General features: G+C 43.5%; 1 protein-coding gene across 8 annotated transcripts in view; it reads left to right on the forward strand.

Moving 5' to 3' along the window:
- DLG1 (discs large MAGUK scaffold protein 1) overlaps positions 1–12,905 on the forward strand; it is a 740,792-nt gene that overhangs the window by 707,187 nt on the left and 20,700 nt on the right. For 3 of the 8 annotated variants that reach the window (XM_045030010.1, XM_045030011.1, XM_045030021.1), the window contains one exon: positions 2,303–2,402. In XM_045030010.1, the coding sequence (XP_044885945.1) occupies positions 2,303–2,402 (100 nt within the window). Of the gene's footprint in view, positions 1–2,302; positions 2,403–3,182; positions 3,217–12,905 lie in introns of all 8 variants that reach the window. The other 5 variants (XM_045030020.1, XM_045030018.1, XM_045030019.1 and 2 more) reach the window with 2 other exon arrangements.

Below are 12,905 nucleotides of genomic sequence, written 5' to 3' on the forward strand. Positions count from 1 at the left end.
GACATTTTGTCTGACTTATGCTCCATGGTGGCCTTTCCCTCGTGCTGCAGTTGGATTTGTTATGTGAGACCTCTGTTTGTGGAAATCCATGTTACATGCTTGGTGTACGTGGTTGTGAGATTTAGGGTTAATTTCAATTTTAAGAAAGATTGATGGACCTCTGTGCTGAAGTAGCAATGACTTGCTGCCATCAGCTTAGGTACTGAAGCTCAAGAGAATCATAGCCCAGAATCCTGCCCATACCACCTGTAGTTCATGCAAACATATGATTGGTTAGGTGCCAGTTCTCGTCCCCATATGTCACGATGATACTTCTCACAGCTGAATACCAGTTTTCCTACTCACTGATGCCAACCAATTAAGGGGTTTTATGAACTTCCTACTTAATATTTTTAGTGCTGTTTTTTCCAGAACTCTCCCTTCTCTGACATGCCTTATTGTGTTCCACTGGTACCATATGCCTTTTTTGCACTTGGTAATATTTAAATAACAAAATACATTATTTTATCAACGGCAGTGATGACATCAGTTCATCCTCCAGCATCTGACATTGCTAAACAAGTCTGTGTTAAAGCAGATGGCCGGAAAGGCTGTGAACATTGTAGTAGAGTGCAAACTACATGATACGCTGCAGGCATTCACTGAATAAATGCCAAGCTTATCATTGTGCTGGTTGTGCACTAGCCCTGAAAAAAGAGCACAGCAAGTCAAAGCACAACACTGCCTGATCCCCTAATTGCTGCTATATCTCCTTCCACATGGAGTAGTGGTAGAGAAGAAAAAAACACCTTGTACATGTTTCTTCCAATAAGGCTTACCTTCATCTGGATCATATTGTGATTAAGGGAGGGTATGATCAAACTGGATAAAATATGATGGACAAAGCATATTGCAGTTATGCTTTAGATTCTAGAAATAACTATTAATAGAATCCTTATAGCATGAATGAAAACCAGTACTTACTTTTGAAGAATTTACTTTGAAAAATGGCTCTGTAGAAATGGCGTTGTGTTGCTCCATTCTTCTGGAACATTCCATTCTTCCATATCACATGTTTTTAATTTAGAAATAAACTCTGCAAACTCAGCCACTCCTTTCACATCATCACCAGTAACAGAAGTTCTGCAGACCAGATGAAGCACACTGACTGACTGCTTATTAAACAAGTCACTTAATGATACAGGGAGCAGTTGTGCACAGTAGGAAGGTTCCATTTTAATATAGTCACTTTCCAGAATAGAACTACGCTGTAAGGATGGGAGGCTTCCATCATATTTTCAGCAGTAGACATCACCAATTTTAGTTAAATCTATGTTGCCATCTTCCACATACAATGTACATAAAGATGTATCTTCATCTTATTTGTAAAGTAGCCTAGGATTGTAATAATAGCTTGAGCTCAAATGGAAAAAAAATGTGATTAAAAAGAATCCTCACTAAATCAGGATAAAGCATCTGAGCTGTACAAATCCTTCAGCAACATCAATACAGGAAATCCTAATTCTTGCTGAATACCATCCTGAGCTTTGCAATATCTGACTTCTAAAATGTCAGTTCCACCTCTATGCCCCATCCCCACAATGCTGAAGAAAAATTAACAATCTGAACAAATGAAACAAGTAAGTGTTAAGAATGGACCTTGGCACTGGGATGTGGACTTTCCCACTGCAATGTTCATTTCTTGCCATGAATTTGTGAGGAATTGCTGATGCAAAAGAATCAAGGAAAACACAGAGATTTTTTTTTTTTAAATGATGAATGTCTTAAGCGGACAAAACGTTTTTGTAAAATTGTTATTTTCATCACTCTTTTTTTCCTGGAAGTAGTATCAGCATTTAATTATTTTGCTTTCATATACATTGGCTGTCATTCAAATATATAGTTGTTCCTTTACAACCAGATAATGCTGTGAATATCTGGTTACCCCTGTACTAGCTAATATCTGTGACTTCCTCCATTCTGTTTATCAAATGAGTTTTACTTTTGATGGCTTTAGCAGCCTACTGGCTCTCACATTTTTCTCTTCACAAAGAATCTGAATTATGAAGCATAAGGCCACAGATGATAAAACCATGGATACCAGCTTTCCAATTCTTTCAGTAGTTAACATGCAAAATATGGAGGGTTTCAGCATAATTAGAAGCCCACTCTATTTCTGATGTGGTGGGGTGATGATGTTAAATTAAAATATAAACTGCATCACGTGGTTATAGGAGTCAGCTTCCACAAAGCTGCTGGGGCTGGGCCTTTGTACACACAGACATTAGACATCCTTTGTTTTGCCCCTCCTTCTCTTCTTCAGCAGTCATTCAATGACAAGCGTAAAAAGAACCTCTTTTCCCGAAAATTTCCCTTCTACAAGAACAAGGACCAGAGTGAGCAAGAAACCAGTGATATTGACCGTAAGTACGTGGAATCCAATGGAGAGAAAAAACACACACACACACCAAAGGGCCTGCTAGCTTCCAGTAGGGTGTTACCTTGGAGACAGTTTCAAGAGCTGCAACAGGTTAATGGAACTCAAACAATGTAAATGACAAAACAGCCTTTGAAATCAATACGTTGATTCATGTGCTGTTACAGTACATCCTAACCGTTCTTGGAATCCAAGAACAGCCTGGTTCATCATGAACTGGATGGGACTGTGGGATGACGATTATGTGTGTAACTGGAGGTGATAACTAAGTTCTGTTACTCTGTTAATTGTATCTTATCAATAACTTCATAGAGAGTGCACTGCTGTAAAACTGTTACTCAGATTATAAATGAACTATAACCGGTCACTTTAGACTGGTTCTTTGAAATTTGTTCTATTTTAATCTTTAATTTTAATACTGTCCTAATTTTAAGGGTGTTTCTTTTAAATCTTTATTGCCTTCATTGGAAAAAAGTATTTTTGAAACAGAAATCTTATTTTTACAATAAAAATAAAGTTGATTGTTCAGATCTTCGCCTACTATAAGCTCTCTCTGCCTTTTTCATCACTGATAACACTTCAGCTGCTAGCCATTTTAAATCCTAGGAGCTGACTGTGGGGAAAAAAACTCTGTAGATCTATGTCTCCCTGTAATGTTCTTGAAACTGTCTCTTATCGTAGCGCCAGTTTTATACATTACTGACAGTTATTTTTTTTTTTTTGTGATTATCTTTTTATTGCTTGCCCTCTGGGGACTACTCTACAGGAGATCCCTGACGACATGGGATCAAAAGGCCTGAGTAAGTGATCAAAATACTCCCAAGTTATATTTAACCTCCATCTGTAAACTTAATTTTTATAGATCCATTTTGAGACTGGTGGTATTGCTCTGCTGACATAAGGAGGTTAATTATTTCAAAGTGTTTTATAGAATTTTCTTAATTTGTAACATTCTTTGGTTTTATCTTTTAAGATCTTGCTACTTCATTTAATTTAGGTAACAACCACATTTTATTTTTGGTTTGGAAGTTTACCCAAATATACTCTGTCACAGATAATGACTGCTCTCTTTGAACTAGTTAATGTATCTTTTCTAGTACGTCATTTTTATATTGGCTTTACCATTAATTTTTTTTTAAATACAGTATTCTAAAGTTATGATCCACACCACTGCAATAATGCTTATTCGCTTCAATTCTTTTAATCATTAATATAGACTATTGTATTTTAATGCCCGCTACTAATAAAATGCCTTTACATATTTTAAAATTAGCAGCAGTAAAAATAGCTTCATTTTCTCGTATGTGATGGAAAATGCATTCTGACAGAGATAAGATGGGGAGGAGGTTCTATCTGATCTATTTTGACTTTTATGTGGTACTCACATAAGAATACTGATCATACAGTAAGGGGGTTATTATTAGGCACATGTCGTGAATAAGTATCACTTTCAGTTCCTGCAAAGCCATGTCTGTGTTATTACATGAAGAATAATAGCATTGGGGATGCTAGATAAGTAATGCTGGATTAGTAATGGCCATGTTTTGAATAATTTAGTTTTGTAATTTAAATTACAGCAAGTTTTTAAAAACTACCAATTACTTTAGTAGACCTATCTGTGTATAATTGTCTGAGTGTTCAGGCACAACTAGCATGATAATCCAGCAAAGGATGAAATTTGCGGGTAAAGTTAAAATTTACTAGCTTAGTTTTAAAATATTGGTGATCAAGACGCACACATTATCTCATACTTCTGGACTGGTAAGGCTCTGAGGCCACAGACAAAACATTCTGGTGAGTACTAACTTTCTATTCTACCAACCTATTAGAATTCTTTGAGGGGGTCAACAAACATGTGGACAAGGGTGGATATAGTGTACCTGGACTTTCAGAAAGCCTTTAACAAGGTCCTTCACCGAAGGCTCTTAAGCAAAGTAAGCAGTCATGGGATAAGAGGGAAGGTCCTCTCTTGGATCATTAACTGGTTAAAAGATAGGAATAAATGGTCAGTTTTCAGAGTGGAGAGAAGTAAATAGCAAAGTCCCCCAAGGATTTGTACTTGCGGCAGTGTTGTTCAACATATTCATGAATAAGGCTGTGATTCTTTCACGGAGGTCGTAGAAGTCACGGATTCTGTGACTTTCTGCAACCTCCATGACTTCCGCAGTGGCTAGTGCGGCTCACTTTAGGGCCACCCAAGCAACAGAGGGTGTGGCTGGTCCCGAGGATGGCCCAAGCAGCAGCCCCGGGGAGCATCTTAGCAGCGGTCTCCGGGGCAGCCACACCAGCCACTGCTCGGGTGGCCCTAGGCAGCTAGCTCCAGGGACTGCCAGAACAGCGGCTGGTGTGGCTGGCTCTGGAGAATGCCCGAGCAGCGGTTCTGGGGGTGCCCTGGGGACCGCCCAAGTAGAAGCAGTCCCAAGGCAGCTGGAGCAGCAGCATGGGGCGCCCGGAGGCCGACCGGCGAGTGGTCCCCAGGAGCAGCGGCTGGTCGGTCAACTCCCAGCACTGGAGCAGGGGGCCCCCAGAGCAGCAGGACCCCAGAAGTAGAGATTTAGTCAGGTATTTTTGGTTAGAGTCATGGACAGGTCACGGGGTGTGAATTTTTATTTATTGCTCGTAGCCTGTCCATGACTTTTATCAAAAATACCCATGACCAGTAGTGAGCTCAAGCCAGTTTGCACCAGTTCGCAAGAACCAGTTGATAAAATTAGAAGCCGGTGTAGATCCGGTTATTAAAGGGACCAGTGGGTGGGCAAACTCCAGTCCGCGGGCCACATCTGGCCTGTGGGACCGTCCTGTCCCAGGCCCCTTAAATTGCCACCGGAGCCCCACTGCTGAAGCTCTGGGGTAGGACTGCGGGGGCCTGGGGGCTATTTAAAAAGTCTGGGGCTCCGGCTGCTTCTACTGCCCTGGCCCTTTAAATAGCTGCCGAAGCCCCACCGCCACTACTCCAGGGCTCCAGCTGCTATTTAAAGGGCCAGGGCAGTAGAAGCAGGGGAGCCCTGGGCCCGTTAAATAGCCCCCGGAGCCCAGGGGTAGTGATGGGCTCCCGCAGCTATTTAAAGGGCCTGGGGCTCCAGCTGTCTCTGCTGCCCCGGTCCTTTAAATAGCCACGGGAGCCCCGCCACTTCTCTAGGGCCAGGGCAGTAGAAGCAGGAGAGCCCCAGGACCTTTAAATAGCCCCTGGAGCCCCGGGCTGCTGCTGCTGCCCCGGTGGGGGGGCACTTACCTTACAGGGTGGGCTGGGGCAGGGTCTGACTCCCTCAGCCATGCCCCTTCTGGAGGCCAGAGCTGGCCCCAGTGTACTAGTAAGTCACTGGACTTACTTTCACTCCTGTTCTCAGGAGGGGGGGTGATCAGGGGACAAGGAGCAGTGGAGGTTGATGGGTTGGGGTCGGATGGGGGAGACAGGCACCACGCGGTTCCCTACTGGGTCTTCGGCGGCACTTTGGTGGCTGGGGGCGGTCTTCACTCGCTCTGGGTGAAGGACCCGCCGCCAAAATGCCACCGAAAACCCGGAGCGAGTGAAGAGACACACACACATACACACACCCCACTGCTGCCGAAGTGCCACCGAGGGCCCGGTAGGGAACCGGTTATTAGGATTTTGGGAGCTCATCACTGCCCGTGACTAAATCTTAGGCTTATTCTTAAATGATCTGAAAAAGGAGATAAACAGTGAGGTGGTAAAGTTTGCAGATGATACTATTACTGAAGATAGTTATGTCCAAAGCTGACTGTGGGTGACTGGTCAACAGAATGGCAGATGAAATTCAATGTTGATAAATGCAAACTAATGCACATTGGAAAACATAATCCCAACTATACATACAAAATGATAGGGTCTAAAATAACTGTTATCACTCAAGAAAGAGATCTTCTAGTCATTGTGGATAGTTCTGTGTGCAGCAGCAGTCAAAAAAGCTACCAGAATTTTAGGGACCATTAGGAAAGGGGTAAATAAAAAGAATAAGAAAATATAATAATGCCACTATATAAATCCATAGTATGCCCACTCTTTGAATACTGTTTGCAGTTCTGGTTGCCCCATCTCCAAAAAGATATATTAGAATTGGAAAAAATACGAAGAACAGTAACAAAAATGTTTAGGAGTATGAAACAGCTTCCATATGAGAAGAGATTAGAAAAACTGGAACTGTTCAGTTTAGGAAATGACTAAGGTGGAGGGGGTATGATAGAGGTCTATAAAATCATGAATGATGTGGAAAAGTGAATAATGAAGTGTTACTTACCCCTTCACATAATGCAAGGAGTCTTGTGTGTGCTTGCTGTGGAACTGCTTCCTGAAATGAAGAGCTTCTGGCAGCACAGGCACTACCTTCCAGCCCTCCATAGACCTCATTCTCTCTGTACAGGTAGTGAGATGCATACACCAACCCCTGAATACTGGGAGCATTCCCTGTGTCCAGACCAGGGGTTCTCAAATGGGTTCGTGACCCCTCAGGGGGTTGTGAGGTTATTACCTTGGGGGTCGCGAGCTGTCAGCCTCCACCCCAAACCCCACTTCAGCTCCAGCATTTATAATAGTGTTAAATACTTTAAAAGTGTTTTTAATTTATAAGGGGGGTTGCACTCGGAAGCTTGCTCTGTGAAAGGGGTCACCAGTACAAAAGTTTGAGAACCACTGGTCCAGACCTTTATCCATTGAACACTCATGCACTGGGCCTGATATTCTCAAAGGAACAGTACACACCAGGTTGTAAGATTCAACTCAAGACCAGCACTTTGCTTAACACACAGCACTTAGATACACTTACAATGAAAACAAGAATAAGTTTATTATCAAAGACCAGTAATGCATGTGAGAATGAAGAAGGATATTGGAAACAAATGGTTACGTATAAAACAAAATCATAACACCACTATCTAGAGACAAAACTTAACTAACTGGTTAACCTCCTATCTAAAGAACTTTCTCTCGTCCAAAGTCCTGTTCATTGTTTTCAACCAAGATTGGCAGAGACCCTCCTTTTATGAAAACAAATGCGCTGTCTGTTTAGTTTGTAGGTGCAGGATGCCACAGTACCCTCTTTGCCTTCTAGAAATACGTCCAACGTTCATTGTCTTTACTCATAAAGAAGCTAAACCCCTGTTGAATTCATATCTCTTCATAAACATTTGACTTCATTTGTAAATGGACATCCATTGTGTTAGCTTAAAATGCTTAATTTATATCCCAACAGAGAGATACGTGTTTCTTATACCCTGTCTGGAGGAATCTGTCTAATTGTCATCTTTTGGTGAACTGCTTTTAACTTACATGCTTAAGAACATAATTTTCTAATACATATACATAACTCCTTACATAGTACATGTACATACTTTTCTCAATGATCTTGATGACCAGTGTGACACCAATTTTCATTTGAGACCTCAAATGACATTCTTCGATGAACCCGAATGTGCATACCATAATCAGGAGATACTTGAATCCCTCTGCACCCCCTTGCCAGTTAATATTAAGAGGTTCTTGGGTCAGAGCAGCCCAACCAGATTTCTTGTAACCCATCATAGTTCCCAAAAAGCTTTTGCTGCAGTCTTTGCTAGTTGGATCTCCTTTTCTCATGGCTGACATTAAGCCCTGCAGTCCTACTCCTTTACAACTCATGCTCATTACTATAGTGTCACACTACTAGTTATTAGAGAGACAAGGTGGGCAAGGTAATATCTTTTATTGGACCAACTTCTTGACCACTGAGCTCTGTGTAAGCTCAAAAGCTTGTTTCTCTCACTGATAAAAGTTGGTCCAATAAAAGATATTACTTCACCCACCTTGTCTCTCTCATATCCTGGGACCAACTCAGCTATAACAACACCGCATACACTACTGGTTAGTCTAATAAACTGATGAAATGGTGTCTCCAAGGTGCATACTGTTTGTTGTGTCCTCCGCAGGATGCAATTCTTTCACACACTATAGGTAGATTTTCATATCTCTTTCTTCTTCAAGTAGTGTCCCTGTGGGTGCTCCACTTTAGGTGTTGGTGCATTCCTGTGCCGCAGATCAGAGATTTTCAGTAGTAATGCTCGGTCGGGGTGCACATGTGCAGTAGTTGTCTTGTGGTGCCATTGGCACCTCATGTAGTGCACACACAACCCGACTCATTCAGTTCCTTCTCAACCATCCTGGGCTGCAGACGGAGCTCACTGACTGTGCTGCCTCTTCATTTTTTCTCTGTAGAAATAGTTAGATTAGCTGTCTAGTAAGTCTAGTTCAGCTAGTTAGTTATTGTTCTTTTAAAAAAATTATTATAGATATTTTCTTTTAATTGTTGTTTTTCCCACTCTTTCCCTGTTGGGAAACTTTAACGGCCACAATGCCTGGCTTGGCTGGGATTAAACAATGTGACTCTTCTTGTGAGGTGATACCCATCTCAGACAGTCACTCATGTGTACATTGTTTGGGGGAGACCCATATCACTCAAAAATATGCCCATTGCAGCAATTTTAAAGCCAGGGCAAGGAATGATCAAGATCTCCGCCTCAAGATGATTTTGATGGAAAAGTCTCTTCAGGGACAAAAATCAACATCAGCAGATGGTTCCCTGAACAAAATCTTTGCTAATGGGAGTGCTCAGTCTTCCAAATAATCCAGGAATCGAGCTGCGACCTCCCCTAATAGGGCCAGTCAGAGAAAGAAAAGGTCCCCAGTGAGGTCGCTATCCTTGGTGCCGAGCTCAAGAAGAGTGAGCATCTTTGAGGCTCCGGGCACCTCTGGCACTGTCCGTTTGTGGACCTCTGCCGAGCTCTGCCACTCTGGAATGGAGTCAAGAGTCTCCTCCTGCATGGCACCGACCACCCTAGTGTTGGAGTCAGCACCAATGGACAGCCCGAGAACGGCTCTGACCGCATCGACACCAACTGCACCACCACAGAAGCACATAGCTCTGCAACGGTTTCTACACCAGAAAGAGACAGCAGTTTCTTTGATATCCTGGTTGCCAGTGCTCAGTACCGAGGGATCTCCGGGCCAACTAATGGAGCAGCTAACCACTTCACCTGCTCCCCAGCCTCTCTCCAGCGATGAAGAAGAGGACGTATGTGGGAGCCAGTTCTCTTCCCAGCACTCTTCACCCATGGAGAGGAGACCTCCATGTGAGGCCGTTAAGACCAAGTCCCGCCAACCTCGAGAGATGCAACAATAGTACAGGCAGCCCTGGATTCGCCCACTGATGCCTTTCCCTCTGCAGTGCCCCTCCCCCTCCCGGGATCCCTGGGCGGCATATAGGACCCAATGTACTAGACCCTTGACTCCAGCCTGAGGGGAAATTTGTCCTCCTCCAGCTTCCCAGAGTAGGGACAAGTTGGAAGCAGCCAAAGGCATGGAATATGAAGAGGAAGAAGGCTCGGATCAGGAAGGCATTTTGCCAGCTCATAATTCATCTTCCTCCCCGACAAAGCCATCAGGCCACCACCTCCAACTACAGTAGACGACCTGAAACAATTTCAGGAACTCTTTAAAAGAGTAACCACCAGCCAAGACATTCCACTTAACGAGGTGCAAGAAATCCAACACAAGCTGCTACATATCCTACATATCATCCAAAATTGCACTCCCCATCAACGATGCCATAATGGAGCCAGCAGAAAAATATTAGGCAGACTCCCACAACCACACCACCTACAAGTAAAAGAGCTGACAGGAAGTACTTTGTACCAGCTATAGGGATGGACTTTCTCTTCTCCCACCCACAACCTAACTCCCTAGTGGTGGAAGCTGTCAACGATCACAGCAAACAACCCGAATTCTGGTCCACTCCCTCATCCCTTCTTGCAAAGTACAACTTTGACAACTACAGTAAACTACAAGAATTCCTTGAGGTTCTATCAGAGGAAAAATGCCCCAAGTTGACTGCCATCATGAACGAGGGACAGCTAACTGCCCGAATGGCTTTACAGGCCTCGATGGGTATAGCAGACACTGCTGCAAGAACGACGGCCACAGCTGTCGTAATGCGCAAGGCCTTATGGTTACAATCATCCAGTATTTCAAAAGAGCTCCAACTCAAGGTGGAGGATCTCCCTTTCGATCAGGAGAAGCTCTTCTCTGCAAAAATGGATGACGTCCTTCACACTGTGAAGAATTCTCAGGCCACCCTGCACTATTTAAGCCTAATAAGCGACACTGGAACACACCATATCAAAAGGGCAGAGACACCTCTTTCCATCGCCCACAACAACAGCAGTTTGACCAAAATAGAAATAAACAACTCTCACAAAGATGTAGGCCTTCTCAAACTCAGTCCTCATCCTCACAACCATCTACTACCAAGCCACAGTTTTAAAATCTTGGTCGAGGGTCTGAACGTTCTCCCCCACAATACTGTGCTGTCAGATACTCCTATCCAACCTTTTGGCCATCACCTTCACCAATTTTACCATGCTTGGGCAGCAATAACAATGGACCAATGGGTACTGGAGTTATAAAATCGGGTTATACCATCCTCTTCCTCGCCTTATCTCCTATCCTACTGCCTTCTCCGTCCTTCTTTGGGGACCCTTCTCATGAGCACCTTTTACAACAGGAAATGAACCATGTCCCACAATTGGGTGCCATGGAGCAAGTTCCAACTCAATACTAAGGGAAGGGTTTTTACTCCCATAATTTTCTCATCAAAAAGAAAAACGGCAGATGGAGGCCCGCTTAGATCTTTGGAAACTCAACAAATTTGTGCAGAATCACAGATTAAAAATGGTCAAACTGGCCACAGTTATTCCAGCACTAGACAGGGTGGACTGGTTTTCAGCCTTCGACCTCCAAAATGCTTATTTTCATATTATCATACACCCAGCTCACAGACGATTAGTCAACCATTACTAATACAGAGTACTATCTTTTGGCCTTTCCATTGCCCTTCCAGTTTTTTCAAAAACCCTCTCAGTAGTGGTGGCCCACTTATGAAGGAGAGGAGTGATAATCTTCCCATACCTGGACAATTGTCTACTAAAAGGTACAACTCAAGGAGAAGAGACACACATGGTACAAACAACCATTGAACTGTTCCAGACACTAGGGTTGCAGATAAATATATAGAAATCTACACTAACCCCAGTGCAACAACTGGAATTCATCGGGACCTACCTCGATTCCACACAGGGGAGGGCACTATTGCAACAGTCACCAGCAGCCCTCAAACATCTGCCAGAACCCGCCTACAAATATTAGGTCATATGGCAGCTACAACATTTGTTGTGAGACACACGATATTACATACGCATTGCCTACAGAGCTGGCTGAGCACTGTGTATACTGCCAGCAAACACAGTCTAAACAAAAGAGTGACAGTACTCTCAAAGGTCAGTGTGTCATTAAAGTGGTGGACAAAACCAGAAAACATCTGCACAAGGATCCCTTTTCAACAGGATCCTCTATCACTAATAATCATGACCAACATGTCACTGGTAGGCTGTGGCACTCTCTTAGACCAGCACGCCATACAAAGCCAAGTGGGGTCAGCGATGGAACTCGGCTCCACATCAATCTCTTGGAGCTCTGAGCAGTATGCAATGTGTTAAAGGCTCTTCCTCCCAATCATACAGAATGAATCAATCTGCATACTGACCGACAACATAGCATGCATGTTCTATATCAATCGCCAAGGCGGACCTCGCTCCCATTCACTCTGCACCGAGGCCCTGAAATTGTGGAACTGGTTCATTCACTACAACATAACCATCTTAGCTCCCAGGGTGTCAGAATATGATAGCACACACACTAAGCAGACACTTCTCCAAGGAACACGAATGGGAAATACATGACAGTGTCCTCCAATCGACATTCCAGTAATGGGGCTTTACATCAGTAGACCTGTTTGCATCAGCAACAAACCACAAATGCCCACTTTTCTGCTCCGGGGCAGGACAAGCACCCAAGTCACTAGGGAATGCTTTCCTCATCTCATGGGACACATCACACATGTACGCATACCCACCGATACTTCTAATCTCACAAGTCATTCAGCTAGACAAGTCAGTGAAATCAATGCAGTGATGGCAGAGCCCCCTTACTCCATGTTTACTAAAGATAAGATCACGTTGCGACCACATCCGAAATTCCATTTAAGCCAACCCATACAGCTTCCCATGTTTTACCCAAAACCACGTGGGACCTCGCAAGAGATCATCCTACATAGACTCGATGTCAGACAAGCCATAGCGTTTTACTTAGAAAGAACTAAACCCTTCCAGAAATCTCCAAGACTATTTATTTCCACAACAGAATGCTCCAAGGGATGTGCAGTATCAACCCAGAGACTAAATGGACGTCTACTCATATCCAACTCTGCTATCAACTGCATAACAAGGAACCCCAACCAGGGATCTGATCCCACTCTATGCCTGCCATTGCTACATCTATAGCCTTCCTGAACAATGTCCCGGTGATAGACATATTCACATGGGCCTCAGAGCACATGTTTGCAAAACACTATGTTATCACTTAGTCTTCTAGGTCAGACACTATATT

The sequence above is a fragment of the Mauremys mutica genome, chromosome 9, assembly GCF_020497125.1.
Source record: "Mauremys mutica isolate MM-2020 ecotype Southern chromosome 9, ASM2049712v1, whole genome shotgun sequence".
Taxonomy (NCBI): Eukaryota; Metazoa; Chordata; order Testudines; family Geoemydidae; genus Mauremys; species Mauremys mutica.